We start from the raw sequence: 17,738 nt of genomic DNA, 5'->3' as shown, positions 1-17,738 counted from the left end.
AAATATAATCAATACTCAGACCTATTCGATGCATATACGATTTACGACTATTTAATAATGTGTGATTTTAAAATTATAGACAGAAGTTCTGACGAATCTTAGTGGGCGAGTGAAAAATGAGGGACGGACGCTTTATATAGGGGAAAGGTCGCGGCTATCTGGGGTTTATATTCAGCGGAGTCATTCAAAGGGCCATAACAACATTTGGATCTGGTCCTTGTGGTCCTGGCAGTGGTGGCATATTAATCCAACATCATGGCACTTCTCAGAGGTAAACAAACACGTTTCAGTTCATGCAGAAGCAAAGAAACGCGCTTATTCCTCCTGTGGGGCTGTAGCTGTGATGCTTTGAAGACTGTCCGGACCAGATTTTTCATATATGAATTGTAATGTATTATTAGAACTAAAATCAATACATGAACTTTTAAACTCGACTTTGTTTAGACAGAAATGCTACGAGCACGGAGTGAACACGTTGCTGCTTTGTAGGGGAAAGGTGACTGGGTTAACGTTAGCAGCATTTATTGATCACAGCTGATAACATAGTTTCATAATCAATAAATAAACACACACTGGTGATCAGAACTATTAGGACAACACTTGTTTTTTCTGCTGCAGCCACCTTTAACCTGGAATTATGGGCCAGTTTCTGTACAGTGTAAATCTAAACTTAGTGATTATCTTTCTGACTTAGTTAAATATGAAAATGTGATTTTTTTTTTTTCTTTTACTATTCAAATGTTCAAATGTGTTTTGGATCACAAAAAAATACTTTATTTTCTAATTTTAAAATTATATTTAGAAATATCTTTTGCTTTAATTTATTCCCACAAATTTTTGACAAAATGTGCTTTTTGTCTCTTTTTTTAAATGAATATCAGAGTTTTAAATGAAAACACAAAGTTTGTGCTTAATATTTTGCCTTTTTTGTGTTTAAATGAAAATCCTCCAAACGGAGGTGGTTTTGTGATTTTCACAGTAAAAGCTCCGCTGTTTTCGCTCTGTCTTGACACTGGGAGCGTTAACCCGATGATTGTGTTGGACTTTTTGCAATATTCAAGTACGTTCAAGGTTATGTGCATGTGCGTAGTTGCGGATTGTCAGTGCGCATCGCACTGTAGTAATTTAAGCATGAAGAAACACACCAGCAGCTATGAGGTCAGGTGAAACACTGGAGCAGTGCAGTGGTGGTTGGTGTAACTGCTTGTTGCTTTATTAAAATGCTCCTTTTCTCCCTTAGGTGTGTTTATTGTAGCTGCTAAGCGCACCCCGTTTGGAACCTATGGTGGTGCACTGAAGGATCACAGTGCAACAGACTTGGCTGAGCATGCTGCCAAAGCTGCCCTTGCTGCAGGAGGTGTGGCACCAGAACTTGTTAACAGTGTCATCATGGGAAATGTCATGCAGGTATACAGACTACATGAAAAAGCTTATGAACGGGATCCTTAGTCCCTCACTAAATTTGTTTCTGTGTGCTCCCTTGAATTTCAGAGCTCAGCTGATGCACCCTACATTGCTCGCCACGTAGGTCTGAGGTGTGGTGTTCCCATCCCAACACCTGCACTCACTGTGAACAGGCTGTGTGGATCTGGTTTCCAGTCCATCATCAATGGTGCTCAAGTAAGCCTGGCAGGAATATAGATGAAAATAAATCACTGGACACTTAGTGTTAGATGAACCAGTAAAACTACAATATTTCACATATGTCAATTGAGCATAAATGTTTAGGTTTTATTGCTAAAATAAATAATAATAATTGTTATCTTGTGTGTCTATAGGAGATTTGCTTGAAGGAGTCAGAGGTGGTCTTGTGTGGCGGGTCAGAGAATATGAGCCAAGCCCCATATGCTGTTCGTAACATTCGATTTGGGACAAAGTTTGGAGTTGATCTCAAGGTTGATTTTTTTTTTTTTTTTTTTTTTTTAAATTGATTTTTCTCTACTTTCTAATCCCTGTGATTGTTGTCAGAACAGCATGTTCTAGAAGTACTGTCACAAAGTTTATACCTCTTTTTTCCTGCCTGACAGCTGGAGGACACTTTGTGGGCAGGTCTGACTGACTTGCATGTCAAACTCCCAATGGGCATCACAGCAGAAAACCTGGCAGAGAAATACCAGATCACAAGACAAGACTGTGACAACTATGCATACCAGACGCAACAAAGGTGGAAGGCAGGTAAGACATGATCCCTTTTTTAGATCTTTTCATCATCTTCTCACCTGTTATATTAGCAATAAAATACATTACTTTTAAGAAGTCACTGCTGTTTTTAATAATTAATTCAACCTTTTTACAGCTCATGAGGCTGGTTACTACACAGCAGAAATTGCTCCCGTTGATGTGAAAGCTAAGAAAGGCACAGTGTCTATGACTCACGACGAACACCCTCGTCCTCAGACCACGGTTGAACAAATGGCCAAACTGCCGCCTGTTTTCAAGAAGGGAGGGACTGTTACTGCTGCCAATGCTTCGGTGAGTTTAGGTCCAAGGTGCTGTCTCCTCTTATGGATCTGAGGCCTTTTATCTTGTATCATTTGAGTGAAACATCAAACCAGTTGTCTGTTTGTTTTGTTTCACCTAAAAGAAGAGTCATTATAGAGAACTCAGTCAGTTCAGAGTAAAATCCTCTTCATTCATGTTTTCTTATGTGGTTGTTCTTTTTAAGGAGTTGACAGGGTTATGACCTCTGGCAATGTAATTTAGAGTTCAGTGTTTAAGTCTAAGACAGTAAATATATTTTATTATAAATATCATGCAACTTGTCTTATTGCTCCATGAGACGTAACCTACTATGACTTAACCTCTGCTTGATCTCCAGGGTGTATCTGATGGTGCTGGTGCAGTGGTGATTGCAAGTGAAGATGCGCTGAAGGAGCACAAGCTCACGCCATTGGCCAGAATAGTGGCCTATCATGTGTCAGGTTGTGACCCGAGCATTATGGGAATTGGTGAGTGACACCTCTGTTATGGAGAACTTGTTTAACTATTTTTAATTGAAATAAATAATGACTAATAAATTGTTGTGGTATTTGACATAGTCTCTTATAGTAACAGTTTCTGTTCCTGAAATAATCCTAGGTCCTGTTCCAGCAATCACAGAAGCTCTTAAAAAAGCCGGTCTGACTCTCAAAGACATGGATCTTGTGGAGGTTTGTTACCAGTGGGGAAAAAAAATCTCTGACTTCCTACCTCAGAATACATCATACATTTCATCAGTGGTGGGAAAAGCACAAGTCCAAAACAATAATATATAAATATTCTATTCTAAAGCCCTCCATTCAAAATATTACTTATCTAAGAATAAAGTATTATCAGAATCATGCACTATTCTTAAAATGCCAAAAGTTAAACTACTCGAAAAACAAAACACTGCCCATTGTGACTGATGTATCATGTGATATGTGACATTATTAGACCGATAATACTAGTGCATTAATGTGTAAAAAGACATTTGATTGTTGCATCTGCTCATAGTTGAGCTAGTTTTAACAAATCAATATACATTTTGGAGGTTTAGTCCAGTGTTTTCCAACCTAACATGTTTTTTAATATGAAATCCTATTCCACACGGATAATTATAGCTGTCAGATATATGTAGTGAAGCGATTTCTGAAATATAGCAGAGTAGACATTTAAGTTGAGTAAATGTACCTTGGTTACTTTCAAAAACTATGTATATGTTTTGAATTATTTGGACAGTGGTTAATTGTGTATGTATGATATAATATCCTTTGCACAGGTAAATGAGGCTTTTGCCGCTCAGTTCCTGGCTGTTGCTAAGACTCTTGGACTGGATCTAGAGAAAACCAATGTTAACGGTGGAGGTATTGCCATCGGACATCCTCTAGGGGCTTCTGGAGCACGCATCACTGCTCACCTGGTTCATGAGCTCAGGTAGCCTTGCCATTAGGATTTATATGCACAGTATATTAGCTGAGATGCCAGGTCAGTAGTCATCTTTGAATAATGAACTTTGTTTCTGACAGGCGACAAGGACGCAAATATGCTGTTGGATCTGCTTGCATCGGCGGCGGTCAGGGCATCGCCATCGTCCTTGAAAATTGCTGACTGAAGAAGCTGGCAGTGTTAGAAGAATTACTGTAGAAGAGCACTCTGTGCAGACACTCTCTGATCACACAACAGCAGTACAATGTACAATAAATCTTTCAGCCTTGCCTTGCCTTGGATTCTCTGTGAAGATACTCATGTTTCAGATCTACACATCTTGGTTGTGGTACCACAGTGCTGCAAGATCTGTCTCTGTATGTGCCTGAAATCCACAGGTAGCTCCTGGTCATATTAACAGAGTTCATGTTGTTGTGTTGGGTTAGAGTAAAGTTTGAGGGAACTATGAAATCTGGTGTTGCCTTAAATGCTCTGTCACTCCTTTCAGGAATCAGAGAATTAATTTTGTGTCAAAGTACCTCAATAAATTTAAATTTGAAAAAGAAGTCACAGAAATCTATTTGTGGTTTAGCAGGAGATAAAGCTTCACTACTAGCTTTTATTCTTGTTCTAATCAGTTTTTATTCAATTTTACTATTTTGTTTATTTTTGGTTGTATCTATTTACATGAAAGATCTATTATAATGAGAGTCTTATAATGAGAATCTTCACAGACCTATTATAATGAAGTAATCATAGGGCAGCGGTTGTAATTTGGGGTAATACATAGATATATAGATATAATCTGAACTCTTATTTATTTTTACATGTACTTAAAATGATTTTTAAGTTATATATATATAGAAAGGATTACTGAGTGTGTTGTGTTTGTCAGTTTAACAACTTTTTGACCATAACAGACTTAAATAGTTTTTAAGTTTTAATAAATTTATAGCAGCTACTGATGCTTTTAATAGCAGGTACAATATAAAAAATAACCAAAAATATATTTGCTTCACAAATTCATCCCAAGAAATAAAAACATAAATAAAATCATAAAGTTGTCTGATTTTACAGCGATTAAGAATTAAGTTTTTGCATCAATTGCTAAATCACAAGCTTTGTTTGTTGTATTATTAAAATGTAAGAAAAAAATCTTAATCCTTGTGAATACAATTGTTAAAGTTCAGTTATTCTATTTCAAATTTATAGTGAGAATAAAGGAAAAATATATTTAGGACTACAAGGACCAGCACACCCTTAAAACGCGACGCCATGACGTCAACGTCATCGCGCAGCGTCCTTATATCCGTAACGTCCCCGGATGTCGGTCTTTTTTTCATAGCAAAGGTAAGATAGCCTTGCCTTCGTGTTCCTGTAGGAATCAAATCTGCTTTCATCTGTTTTACAGAATAAAAATGAAAGTCTCTAAGTGTGACGATACGAATCCGTGTATTTAGACGATGCGGTAGACATCGTTATTGTCATGATTTATCCGTCGTGTTCCTGTAATGATGAACACTTTTGGTACTGGTAGTCGTAGGCCTCCGGCTAGCCTTCGTGATGTCTTTAACGTCAGCTAACTGGCTAATAAAGCCGAGTTGTCGTTCGTTTGGCTTTTATGCAGTTAACACGATAATCCGCTGCCAGACTGTAAACTACATAAAACACTAAATCGTCATTTCAGAATAAAAGTAGCTGCTTGATTGGTAAAGCGCCGGCACAGTACAGTGTTGCTAAGGGCTAACGTTAGCTAACGCTGCTTGTCATGCCTCTTGTGCATTGGCGGCGGGTCTGTGTCAGTCAAACTAATTTCATACTAGTGTGTAGTTTTTTGTTCTTTTTTTGCAGCTTACAAACATGTTGTGTAATTAGATTATGGACGCTGTTTGTTTAAAAGTGTTCGGTTGTCATTAATACTAGGCTGTTCTTTAGTTGATACCAGAGTCATAGTAACAGCATACAATGCATGGTCCAGTCTGGGATACTGTTTATAGTCTTATTCAGCGTCACATGACGTTGTTTAAGTTGATGTTCTAACATTTACTTTACCTTGTGTCAGATGGCAGAGGGAGATAAAAAGTCTGCCAAGAAGAAGCATGGGAGCCGGAACCCGGTTCTGGCCCGGGGCATTGGCCGCTACTCCCGTTCTGCTATGTACGCTCGTAGGGCCATGTACAAGAGGAAGACCAAGATGACTGAGACCAAGGTGAGTGCACATTAGTGAGACTCTACAAAATGAATAATAAAAGAAGCTGTATGCATGTCATTTGTTGACTGTGTCTTGCTTTGATAACAATTTGGTTCTTGTTTCAGATGGAGAAAAAGGTTAAGGTCAGGCCAAAAGCTACTGTCGTCAAGACTGTTGGAGGAGACAAGAATGGAGGCACTCGTGTGGTCAAGCTGCGCAAGATGGTGAGTGATTTGTGGAGAAAAGAGGAACAATTCAAAATATGAGAATAAAATTTTGCAGACTGTTTAGGGATCACTATTGATCACTATTATAAAGCAGCAGTGAATATTCAGTCTATACACACACACACACACACAGTTGTTCTGCAACAACTAATATTGTTTTCCAGGCTAATTTGCCAACACCTGCTTTGTACGTGCTTTTGAATTTTGCTGGCATTATAATAGGATATATTGTAAAGTTAAAAGGAACCCATGTATTTCTGCTATGTCTGTGTCACCTGCATCACACCTAGAATTAAAAAAAGTGACTTGTTTTCGTGTGCTTCTACTGTAGCCCCGCTACTACCCCACAGAAGATGTTCCTCGTAAACTGAAGAGCCATGGAAAGAAGCCCTTCAGCCAGCACAAGAGAAAGCTGCGCACCTCTATCACCCCAGGAACTGTCCTCATTCTGCTCACTGGTCGCCACCGTGGAAAGGTGAGAAATATGCCTTGATAATAATGTGAATATGTAATGTCCCTTGTATAACACAGAGTATAAGTGAAGTTATAAGGATACTGTTCTTTAAGGCCAGAAAAAAAGGATTCTGTGTTTTGTAGGACTGAACAGCATAATTTCTCTTATCTTTAATATAATTGACCAAATGTGCCTTAAGATGGCGTTAAGATAATATACAAGACCAGGTCATTGTAATCTGTAAAGGCGTATGCTGTGATCTGGATGCAAACTAAATAATCTCTCTCCCATTGAAATTTGAGGTCTCACTCTAAGCCTACATCTATTCCTGTTGACAACATATGAGGAAGTCAGTTGTATGTTCTTCCCACAGTCCTTAAACATACAGGGTTTATTGGAGACTCTAAAATGTCTGTAGCAAGTGCATGGTTGTCTGTGTTCAGTCCTGACACAGTGGTGACATGTTCAGGGTGTACCCCTCCTCTTCTCCAGTGTCAGCTTGGATTGGTTGCAGCCTCCCTGTGATCCTATGAAGTTTAAGCAGTTATAGCTGATGGATTGAATGTTTGTAACGTAAACGTTATGAGTGAATGCACACATTTGTTTTATCTAAATTGAAATTCCTAATTATAGTCCATATAATCTACTTGAAATTCTAAGGTATTAAAAATATAGATTATCTAATTTTATCATGGTAATGGAACATTTTCATGGTCTGCAAGATCAAACTTTTTTGATCAAACTTTGTTATGGCCTATTACAGTTCATGGGTAGTTATTGCAGTTTTGCACTACACTAATTTCTAGTACAGTGACTGACACTGCACAGTGTTTTTATTTTTATGTGGTTGCACCCAGGGTGAACTTGTCTATTTTCCTGAACTGTCACAGATAAATTGGCAACATAATTATAGCTATTGTCAAAAAAAAAATAGTGGTGTATCCATATTGTTTGAAACCTTTCTGGTGAAGAACACATTGTGGGTTTAAGAAATATACTGGGCACATCATTGTAATCATACACCCTCAAATACTGCAGACATTGTCGCTTCCTCCCACTCCTAAACGCTACATGGGCAAGTTATGGCAGCAAGTGTGCCCACACACACTTTGAGCAGTAGCTGACCTAAATAATATCTAAGCTTCAAAAACGGCTGCTAGAAAGCCCAGTTGTCAATATCTTTTTTCTGTTAAATGGCTTGGAACAAAGGTGGATTGTAACTGATAAGCTCTTATCCAAGTTGCACAAATGACTTTTTTTTGTTGTTTTTGGGAAATAGTGATATATATACTTTTTTTCCCCCCCCCAGCGTGTGGTCTTCCTGAAGCAGCTCTCAAGTGGTCTCCTGCTCGTCACTGGTATGTACTATTTTGGTGGCTGGTTAAAACTACTTGACATGTATTATCATTCTTGTGACATCCAGAATTTATAGTAGTAACACTGTGAATTGATAAATGTTTTTACTGCTTTTCTATAATTAAGCATTTCCATTTGCATATTTTAGGCCCTCTTGCTTTGAACAGAATTCCACTGCGCAGGGCTCACCAGAAGTTTGTCATTGCCACCAACACCAAAATTGATATTTCTGGCATGAAGATCCCCAAAACCCTGAATGATGCTTACTTCAAGAAGAAGAAGCTGAGGAGGCCCCGTCACCAGGAGGGAGAGATCTTTGATACAGAGAAAGAGGTGACCTAACTTAAGATATTGTCCCAGAACATACAACTGTAAACATGTAAGCAGTTTATATGGGATTTAGTCTCATAGATTTGGTATCTGACTTTTTTTCTTGTGTTTTACAGAAGTACCAGCTGACAGAGCAGAGGAAAGAGGATCAGAAGGCTGTTGACTCTCAGCTGCTGCCCCTCATCAAGAAGGTACCTCAGTTGAAAGGGTACCTGCGCTCTTCCTTCTGCCTGTCCAATGGTGTCTACCCACACAAGCTGGTTTTCTAAATGTGTTGTAATAAAGAGTACCATCATCTTAATGCCATCTCTTGCCTAATTTGTACTTAATTGCTGTATAGAGATAGCTTGGATGTTTCTGAACTGATTTTTTTTAGTACACATAAGCTTAAGCTGCTGCAATGTCACATAATATTTAGTGTTTCCACTCAAGTCACGTGAACTTATTGAGCTCAAGGTTGTTCCTTGATAGGCCCCATTATTAAATTTAAATCTGAGGGCTATAAAATGTCATGCTCATGAGGAATATAGACATTAACTACCATGGTAACTCACACCTTCATAGTTTTCATGTTTATGTAACAGTCAATCTCACAATGCCTCAGTATCTGACAAGTATCTAGTTACATGGGATTACAATAATGTAATAAAGCAATGAAATGACCACACCAGGTATTGGACCCAGACAGCTTAACAGCTATGCTTTAATTAAAAAAATGACATGTCTAATGTGACAAGACAAAAATAAATACAAGTGTTTCATCTTCTTAACATGGCCACGGTTTTAGATCTTCAAAAACATAAAGTAGAAAGCAGCGCAGAAAAAGGCAACGGCCCCTTGCCAAGGAATGATACGTGCCTTAGTCGAGTCAGTCAGTACTGTATGTGTGATCAGCTAGCTTGGAGAAAATGCATTCCCTCAACCGGACTTGAACAGCAGAATGGCCACCTGACCCAAGTAGAAGTAAATAAAATGCTTGGTCTCATGAGTCACGTAGCTGCCGAAGTTCCTCCCAACAATGCAGTGCCAGGTTGGGTTATACTTCTTGTCAAACTCCTGTGTGGGGCAATGACACATGGTGTTAGTCAGGCATTTGAGGACAACTGTGTTTAGAGATGAGAATAAAATAATTATGTCGCTGAACAAATACAAAGCTTAACAAAATATAGATGTTAGTAGTAGTAAAAGAGTGAAAATCATCAATTTTCTGGGTGTATCTCTTGGCTGGATTTGCAAATATGCACAACATAAACGTAGCCAATTTTGTCACCATCAACTGATTACAAAAATACCCTTGGTGTAGGGAGGTGCGTCCCTCCACACACCAAGCAGGAGCACCGCTATGGAGGGCGGCACCCTGAACATCCAAACGTGAGAATGTGGCTTAAGAAGCTCAGATCAAGAGGAACGGGTTTCCTCAGGAAAAGTGGAGCAAATACCAGGCTGGGTTTGTAACAATGAGTGACTGGATGCACAGGATGCTTAGTCACATAAGCGGTCAATATAACGCACACCACATTTTTGCGCACAAGTCATTAAGTTAAAGTCTCACGCTGTGACAACCTATTTCGTGAAGTAAACTGAGGAAAGACGCCTGATGCACTAGCTGTTTTTCTTTTTTACTTATGCTTTTACCTTTTTGATGTATGCAGCGATGTCTTTCTCGATGTTGTACTTCTCCAGGGCCTGTGTGGCACACTCCACGGCGTCCTGCTGCATGTCCTCCGACATGTCGGCATTTTTGATCACTGCCTTTCTGTCAGACATGGTTTCCTGGGAAACCAAAACATAGCGGAAAATTCATCATTTCACTGGCTCATTGGCGCACACGCACACACACACACACACACTAAAACTCGCACCGTCGACTGGTTTAAATTGAAGTGTATGCACAGCTTTAGTCAAGCAGTAAAGAATAAAAAAAACAAAACAGCTAGTTAGTGCGAAGCTATCATTACATAATAACTGACACATGATATTTAAACTAGACATTTCTACAAGTGTTGCATAACAACTTCCATCAGCGGCAAGCTCACTGGATGCGCGCCCTGCGTAGTTTCTATGGATACGCAAGACATTTAGCATTATCGTTTCAAATTTGACCGAGGTTTCGCAAAAACGATGGAAATGTGCGGCTACAAAACGAAAAGCACTCTGTTGCAACTGCTTAAGTTAACAGGAAATAGCAGCAAAAAAAATAAAGCATGCTTCATTTGCCTCAACATGCAGGGCACCAAAATAAACACATCACTCAACAATACAGCTAGCATCTGTCACAAACAGGACTTTATATTATCTCAAATAAGATGTCAAAGGAGGAAGGGTTTGCTAGCAGCTCCACGCCACATGGATTTTCGGCGACAATGAGTCGCTAGCTAGTTGGCTAACGCTGAAGCACGATAACTAGCTGGTCATTCATCCCACAAAATGAACAAAACACCGTCTATTAGCAGGCACAGATGTTGGTAGGTTTTGATAATACTTAAAAGAGCATAAATTAAATATTCTATCATTTTCTGCATGTGAAATTCTTCAATTTACCTTCAGATCTCCCGTAAACTGTTTGTCTAGTTTAAAGAGACGACAGCTCCTGTAGTGACAACTCCCGCGGAGTAGCTGACACAAAAAGTAGTGTGGGTGTGTAGCAGTGAGAGACTGCTACCTTAGCGTGTTCCCATTGGCTGATATGAATACAAGACCTACTGTCATTGGATGATTGAGGGCTATCTTTTTGGTGCTTGTGCCTGCATTTTATTTCAAACCATCATGCCTTGCGACAAACTCGTTGCCGGGGCAACCATTGTAAATCTGTCCTTTCAATAACTTTCTATAAATAAAATTGTAAAATTAACACAAAGCAAATTTGTTACAAAAATATATGGTATAAAGAAATAATATTAATAATTAACAATATGCACTAAATAATAATATATAACTTCACTCATAAGATATTTTAAAACTCCTGTATAAAAAGCCTGATATTGTAGTCTATAGGCTTGAGCAATGAAAATTATTTTTAGACGCTGTAAAGTAAGAAAGCCATAATTTGAACTTTTTTTTTTTTTTAATAGTTGTGGGTGGAAATTTAATATAATTTATAATTAATTTAATATACTTGGACACTGGTATACTCCTGAATCAAACATTAGCAGTTAAAAGTTTTTGCCAAATGTGATACTGCTTAAAACACCAATACACACAATATATTTTTACAATATGGTTTGCACCCTACGTGCCTAGCACTACATACCTCACCAAATAATGTTCTCCATCCCTCCATCCATCCATCCATCTTCTTTCGTTCATCTGGGGCCGGGTCACGGGGGCAGTGGTATAAGTAGAGATGCCCGGTTTCCCTTCTCCCTAGACACTTCCTCCAGCTGTTCCGGGGGAATACAGAGCCATTCCCAGGCCAGCCTAGAGACGGAGTCCCTCCAACATGTCCTGGGTTTTCTGGCCTCCTCCTGGTGGGACATACCCAGGGGGCATCCGGTAGAGATGCCTGAGTGACCTCAGCTGGCTCTTCTCGACGTGGAGGAGCAGCTCCTCCTGGGTGACCGAGCTCCTCACCCTGTCTCTAAGGGAGCGCCCGGACACCATGCGAAGGAAGCTCATATTGGCCACTTGTACCGATGATCTTGTCCTTTCAGTCATGACCATAGGTGAGAGTAGGAATGTAGAGTAACCGGTAAATCGAGAGTTTTGCCTTTCAACTCATCTCCTTCTTCCCCACGAAAGACCAGTACATCAACCGCATTGCTGCTGCCAATGCACCGATCTGTCTGTCAATCTCCCGTTCCATTCCTCCGTCACTGGTGAACAAGACCCACAGATACTTAAACTCCTCCACTTGAGGCAGGATCTTTCCTCCAACCTGCAGAGTGCAAACCACTGTTTTCCAGTTGAGAACCATGGCCTCGTACATGGAGGTGCTGATTCTCATTCCAGCAGCTTTGCTGGGCTGCAAACTGCCCCATTGCACACTGAAGGTCCTGGCTGAAGCCTACAGGACATCGTTATCTGCAAAGCGCAGTCCCACACTGGCCCCTGGCTGCGCCTAAAAATTCTGTCCATAAAAATAATGAACAGAACCCAGTCCAACATGCACTAGGAACAGGTCTGCCTTACTGCCGGCAATGCGAACTAAGCTCCCACTTTGTTCATACAGAGACCGGACAGTCCGTAGCAGAAGGCCCTGGACCTCATACTCCCAGAGCACCTCCCACAGGATGCCACGAGGGACACGGTCAAATGCCTCCTCCAAGTCCACAAAGCACATGAACTGGTTAGGCAAACTCCCATGAACCCTTGAGCACCCTGGAGAGGGTATAGAGCTGGTCCAGCGCTCCATGACCATAATGTTCTATGCAGTTAAAAGAGAAAGTACGTTATGGTGGGAAAACGTGCCACTTAAAATTTGAATTTGAAAATTTCTGAAAAACATTTTCCATCCTGCTGCAACATTTTCTTGGGATGGGAATGTTTGTATATTAAGACCACAGTGAATATAAACACTAAGTGAAAATGGGTATTTGGATTTTGTTTTCCCCATTTATTTCACTCTTACAAACAATGTTAACAACAAATGTTAACAGCCAACTATTTTTCATCATAAATATTTTTTTGAAATATTTGCAACCCACCTCCAAAACTAATCCTAACATTTAGATTGTAGGTTACAGATTAAAATCTATATTACCACAGTACAATGCAGCAGTATTTCGGTTACATATCTACTGCTTTCCAAAACCCAACCTGAAAAGTACTAAAGATACAGTACAATAATTCACTTCCCTCAAATTTCCACACATACAACAGATGCTAGTTTGCCAATACAGCAGTCATATTCACACAATGCATCACTTGCTCCAAATTAGTGTCCACAAGCAGACCAAGAACAAATTAACAAAGACTATTTTTTGCATCAATACATTTCTCCTTTCTATTTTTTTTTTTCAGAAACTGGAAGGGAGGGGAAATACTACAGGATTAAATGACAATTTTACATTTCCATGGTGAATAAGATATAAAAACAAAATGTAGCAGCAAGGCTGTTGTCTGCATGCCTGTAATGGGGACCACTATCACAGTGACCTCACTGTCCATTGTTAATAACAACTGTAACAAATGATTGTTCATTTTAGATTGCGATATAATCCTTTTTTGGCATATGAATATAAAGTAAAAATAAATTACTGTCGAGCTTAATTTGAAAAAGTCCCTAAAATGGAGAGCAAAGCCTTCACAAATATACATGATCATAGAGAATTAAACCTAAGGTAAAAAAAACTGTAACAATCTGTTGCACAGAGCATGTGTGTTTAAATAAAAATTTCAGTGATGGAGATGATTGAAACTTCAGACAGAAAAAAAAGCTAAAATAAAAATTAAAATGACCTTCACAGTGTTTTTAAATTAATAACATAGTTGAATGGTATATAAAATACGGACACACACTCGCTTGTAAACATGCTTCTGATCTTGTTTGCAGGAAAACTGCAGTGTCAAATACACATGTAACTGTAACTTCACTCGCTGCGATCCTTCGGTTCTCTGTATTTGTACTGGATGTAATCAAAGATGTCTCTCTCACTGTCCACCAACAGAGGCTCCCCTGCCACACCTACACCAGAGCCACACAGAAAAATACCGTCGATGAAAATTTGTCTGGTTACTGACTAATGAAAGACGTTACACAGGGCTGAATGTGCAGATGGTTTGTATGTCATACTTGAATGAAACTCACCAGTAACCCCAAGTGGTCGTATGGTGTATTCATTAAGAGTGAAGCCCTTCTCCAGAGCATGAGTTCTCATATTCTTGTTGAAGATATCACTTCCAGTGAAATAGAGAACTCCACAGTAGTACTGATCTTTGGGAATTAACCTGGAAGAAATGAGGAATGAGCTGTCAGAGACAAGATTTTTTTTTTTAGAGGAATACTGTAAAAAAACACAAGGTGGCTTCTTTACTTATTTTAAGATTTATCCAAATATATGCACTGGACCTTTAGTAGGCAGATCAGATTTGACCCCTCAGTGAACAAAAACAACACTCGTATAACCTGGCTAAGAAAGTTGTGGTAACACAATCTGTCCACTCAATCCATAATGTTTAGCTTAAGTGTGTGCCTAATTGTCTTGAGAGCAATGTAAAGCTGGTTACCTAATATCAATACGCCTGTGAAGATATTCTTCTTCATCTTCATCACTCTGCTGCAGCTGACAGACTCCCTAGAAAACAAGATCCAGAACAATGTGACCATAGTCATGTGTTTTATGGGTTGGGTTTAGTGACTGTACTAACTGCATTATCGATTACAGCATTAAATTCATACAGCTGCGCACTCAAGACAAAGTGCAGGTCTCACCATGAACTTGGTGTCTCCTTTGGACAGAGTGTCGGTAACAAACCCAATGGATTCCAAATGGTCCACCACAGCATGGAGGAGCTTGGGCTAGAACAGAAAATAGTGGCAATTAAACAGAACTGTAAAATGATGAAATTATTTTCAGTTAATGAGAACACCAGTAAATACAAAAGAAAGATTTACCTGCTTCTCAGTCTGAGAGGTGTAGTGTGGGTGGGTAAGTAAAATATCAATATCACCACTCGATGCAGCACCTACAAATTATTGTGTCAATCAATATAATTAACAGAGACTGAATTTCTTTCACAAACTAAAGATTCTTGATAATTATGTTAAAGGTAAAGTTTACCTCTCCTGTAGCTTCCACAAATTGTTCCAATATATTCTGTGTCAACTTCCTTCAACTCTCCAATAATCAGCACCTAAACAAAAGCATCAGTACACAATGAGAAAACTTAAAATAAAACAAATTTGGAGATACCAGAAAAATATACATGCTCACCTCCATCTTTTCCATTTCAGTACGTGGAATCCTTTTTTCAAATTCCTCAAAGTATCTTAAGGCAGCAAAATAAACCATGTATTAGTGGTGAAAGCCTTTAAATATATTATAATTATTAATTTTTCAAGAGTTTATTGTGATGGTGCTGAATTACACATTTAGAAAAAGCATTCAGACAGACTTACTTGAGTCCAATCTGTTGATGATGATTTAGCTTGTGTTCGATCTTTTTCAAATCTAAAAATACAGCAGGAAATAACTGAGAATATTGCTCTTTTTAAGTACTAAAAAGCTACCTTGTGCTAAATGTTACGGCGCATGCAATATGCATGATATCAAATACACTGTGATGTCATGCAAAACAATACCAAGATTAGCCTAAACTAAATTTGAGAACCACTGTAATGTAAGAGCTAAACAAACCTTCTAACGTCTTCACCCCTTCTTCAAAAAACTTCCTGGCAGCAGCAGGACTAAATTTGAGATGCAAAAGCTACAGTTTGTTACATGAAGCACATACAGTAAATCTACATGAACAAATACATCTCAAAACATTTCCGCATTACTTAGAAATGGCAAATGGATTGGTGACACAATGCATTTTTATTACTCACAAAGGACTTCGCTGATAACGCATTTAAAACGTTAAAAGATATGGTAAAACCCAATTTGGATTAGTAAAACATTAGACATACCCAATTCCGGTAACTCTGGTGAGTAGATTTATGGAAGAACTAGTGTCATCATTTCGAATCTAGAGGGACAGGTAAGAATAGTACATCAGTAATGTGTTAAAACGAAGCTATAATTAAATACTCAAACATTGTGGAAACAACCATAAGAATCACCTTTTCCAGTTTTCTTAGCTTCCCAGTTTGCAGGAACTCGTCAATCTTTTCTGCTATTTTAGCTCCAACACCATCCTGTTGAAATGTGAAAGCAAACATGAGGATCCCATGTAGTGTGATTTGAAGTGGTGATGTAAGATGTGGAGAGAAGCTGTTGACAAACATTTGAAGTCAAAAGTAGAGGGTATCACAGGTAAAGACAATAATGATGCATTCATTTCAGGTTTCCAGGCATCATCACATTGAAATAAACTGTCTATAAGGAGTAAACATCAAGTCATCTATTCTGGTCAGGTTCAGCACAGGAATGTATATATCCATGTCTGCAAGGTCATGGTGCAAGTTCATAAGACACATAAACATAAAAATTTGTTGAAAAGCACACAGAATGATACTGACCAATCTATCCACAGCAGTGTCTTCAACTAAAAACATTGAGCATCATAACCTCCAGGAAGGCAGGATAGCAGTCCTGGGCAATGCATTGCTTTGCCTGAAGTCTGTAATGTGCACCTGTACCATTTGCATCTTACATCTGCACCATTATCATCAGATCTACACATATGTACTGAGTGTCCAACATTCAGTAATGTTTTAGTATATTTAGTGCAAGTACCAGCTTCTTGGCCTCTTCACCACTTCTGATCTTATGAGGATACTTGGCGATGGTAGATGCTGCTTTCCTAACCACACAGCACAAGAGACATGATTGGGAAAAAGCGAAACAATAAGGCATTAAAACGTTTCAATTGAATTTTTTTGCACGAACAGTATAACACTCATTGTTAAACAAGTCACTGCTGAGGCTTCAGAGTTTACCTGTACGCATTGTATTTGTGTATTGCCCTGTTGACATTTTTCTCGTAATTGGCCAGTTCTGCAAACAGAAGTAAGACAGCATGACTTTATATTGGCCTCACAGTGCCGCAGAGTATTCCCGTTAGTTTTGAGAAATGCCAACTCAGGTCAAAGCAGAAAACATTTAAATGACAAGACAGTGACCATCAGCAGGTTTTGACGTTATCTCAACTAGGATTTTCAAATACGAGAAAAAAAAACGGCGTTATTGACGACATCTTAACCAATTGATGTTACTTGTGCGGAGTTACTGTATAGTTTACCAGGTATGTTTATTCAAATATCATACAGCACTCATGCTAGCTAATGCTAGCTAATGCTAAGCTCAGCCGCTGGATTTGTCTGCACGTACCGACAAGAAAGTCAGTTATTCCCTCATTTAAAGATTCCTGCGGTGCTTTCCTCTTGCTCATTGTGGATTTCGCGGGCTCTCAAGTGTCTGTCGGAATCCACAGGGTCTTAAATATAAGGATGAAAACTTCAGATGTGTTTATGTTCCTTGTTAGCCTTTAGCACTCTGAACAATGACCAAAGGACGTCGAAGGGGTGTACGTACCGCGTCATAGATAGCTAACGTGACACGTCATACGCACACGCACAGCCGTCCACTCTCCTGCCGTCCAAGGTTAGACCATGTTGTGACCACGTTTAACAGACACGTGCAGTCGAAGAAATGCCAAAAACAAGCAACAGGAATTAACATCGCGTCAATAAGAC

The 17,738-nt window shown here is 39.1% G+C and overlaps 4 protein-coding genes across 6 annotated transcripts; 2 read left to right on the top strand and 2 right to left on the bottom strand.

Annotated features, from left to right (window-relative positions):
- The first annotated feature begins 116 nt into the window (after window positions 1–116).
- On the top strand, window positions 117–4,451 carry acaa2 (acetyl-CoA acyltransferase 2). Its single transcript, XM_026320898.1, has 10 exons — window positions 117–271; window positions 1,241–1,407; window positions 1,492–1,620; window positions 1,779–1,895; window positions 2,028–2,175; window positions 2,297–2,472; window positions 2,819–2,948; window positions 3,079–3,149; window positions 3,740–3,894; window positions 3,987–4,451. The coding sequence occupies exons 1-10, from the start codon at window positions 256–258 to the stop codon at window positions 4,066–4,068; spliced, it is 1,191 nt and encodes a 396-aa protein (XP_026176683.1). The 5' UTR covers window positions 117–255; the 3' UTR covers window positions 4,069–4,451.
- Window positions 4,452–5,924: 1,473 nt separating this feature from the next.
- rpl6 (ribosomal protein L6) lies at window positions 5,925–8,749 on the top strand. The gene is made up of 6 exons (XM_026321215.1): window positions 5,925–6,094; window positions 6,202–6,300; window positions 6,635–6,778; window positions 8,067–8,115; window positions 8,262–8,446; window positions 8,560–8,749. Exons 1-6 carry the CDS (start codon window positions 5,948–5,950, stop codon window positions 8,710–8,712), a joined length of 777 nt encoding a protein of 258 aa, XP_026177000.1. The 5' UTR covers window positions 5,925–5,947; the 3' UTR covers window positions 8,713–8,749.
- A 366-nt stretch (window positions 8,750–9,115) lies between these two features.
- On the bottom strand, window positions 9,116–11,136 carry dynll1 (dynein, light chain, LC8-type 1). The gene is made up of 3 exons (XM_026321216.1): window positions 10,985–11,136; window positions 10,079–10,216; window positions 9,116–9,499 (listed from the first exon to the last, which is right to left on the bottom strand). Exons 2-3 carry the CDS (start codon window positions 10,208–10,210, stop codon window positions 9,362–9,364), a joined length of 270 nt encoding a protein of 89 aa, XP_026177001.1. The 5' UTR covers window positions 10,211–10,216; window positions 10,985–11,136; the 3' UTR covers window positions 9,116–9,361.
- A 739-nt stretch (window positions 11,137–11,875) lies between these two features.
- polb (polymerase (DNA directed), beta) lies at window positions 11,876–17,591 on the bottom strand. Of its 3 annotated transcripts, XM_026321213.2 has the most exons (15): window positions 17,374–17,591; window positions 16,983–17,040; window positions 16,780–16,846; window positions 16,164–16,238; window positions 16,011–16,069; window positions 15,739–15,788; window positions 15,501–15,552; window positions 15,316–15,370; window positions 15,163–15,235; window positions 14,997–15,067; window positions 14,814–14,900; window positions 14,609–14,676; window positions 14,190–14,329; window positions 13,958–14,066; window positions 11,876–12,806 (listed from the first exon to the last, which is right to left on the bottom strand). In XM_026321213.2, the coding sequence occupies exons 1-14, from the start codon at window positions 17,432–17,434 to the stop codon at window positions 13,972–13,974; spliced, it is 1,011 nt and encodes a 336-aa protein (XP_026176998.1). In that variant the 5' UTR covers window positions 17,435–17,591; the 3' UTR covers window positions 11,876–12,806; window positions 13,958–13,971. The 3 variants fall into 3 exon arrangements, with proteins under 3 accessions (XP_026176998.1, XP_026176996.1, XP_026176999.1); XM_026321211.2 differs by lacking the exon at window positions 11,876–12,806 and having other exon boundaries at window positions 12,975–14,066; window positions 17,374–17,590; XM_026321214.2 differs by lacking the exon at window positions 11,876–12,806 and having other exon boundaries at window positions 12,975–14,066; window positions 16,780–16,838; window positions 17,374–17,455.
- Window positions 17,592–17,738: the final 147 nt, after the last annotated feature.

This window comes from Mastacembelus armatus, chromosome 9 (assembly GCF_900324485.2).
Source record: "Mastacembelus armatus chromosome 9, fMasArm1.2, whole genome shotgun sequence".
Lineage (NCBI taxonomy): Eukaryota > Metazoa > Chordata > Actinopteri > Synbranchiformes > Mastacembelidae > Mastacembelus > Mastacembelus armatus.
This window is presented reverse-complemented; position numbering and strand designations above follow the sequence as displayed.

What these genes read in the sequence shown, in the direction of transcription:
- acaa2 (XM_026320898.1), top strand. An exon ending in CCATCATCAATGGTGCTCAA is followed by an intron (nt 1,621 to 1,778) that starts GTAAGCCTGGCA and finishes GTGTGTCTATAG; the next exon opens with GAGATTTGCTTGAAGGAGTC. An exon ending in GCAACAAAGGTGGAAGGCAG is followed by an intron (nt 2,176 to 2,296) that starts GTAAGACATGAT and finishes ACCTTTTTACAG; the next exon opens with CTCATGAGGCTGGTTACTAC.
- dynll1 (XM_026321216.1), bottom strand. Translation starts at nt 10,210, where the DNA reads ATGTCTGACAGAAAGGCAGTGATCAAAAATGCCGACATGTCGGAGGAC. An exon ending in TCGCTGCATACATCAAAAAG is followed by an intron (nt 9,500 to 10,078) that starts GTAAAAGCATAA and finishes TGCCCCACACAG; the next exon opens with GAGTTTGACAAGAAGTATAA.
- polb (XM_026321213.2), bottom strand. Translation starts at nt 17,434, where the DNA reads ATGAGCAAGAGGAAAGCACCGCAGGAATCTTTAAATGAGGGAATAACT. An exon ending in CACAAATACAATGCGTACAG is followed by an intron (nt 16,847 to 16,982) that starts GTAAACTCTGAA and finishes CTGTGTGGTTAG; the next exon opens with GAAAGCAGCATCTACCATCG. An exon ending in ACGACCACTTGGGGTTACTG is followed by an intron (nt 14,067 to 14,189) that starts GTGAGTTTCATT and finishes GCTCTGGTGTAG; the next exon opens with GTGTGGCAGGGGAGCCTCTG.
- rpl6 (XM_026321215.1), top strand. Translation starts at nt 5,948, where the DNA reads ATGGCAGAGGGAGATAAAAAGTCTGCCAAGAAGAAGCATGGGAGCCGG. An exon ending in TGGTCTCCTGCTCGTCACTG is followed by an intron (nt 8,116 to 8,261) that starts GTATGTACTATT and finishes TGCATATTTTAG; the next exon opens with GCCCTCTTGCTTTGAACAGA. An exon ending in TCTTTGATACAGAGAAAGAG is followed by an intron (nt 8,447 to 8,559) that starts GTGACCTAACTT and finishes TGTGTTTTACAG; the next exon opens with AAGTACCAGCTGACAGAGCA.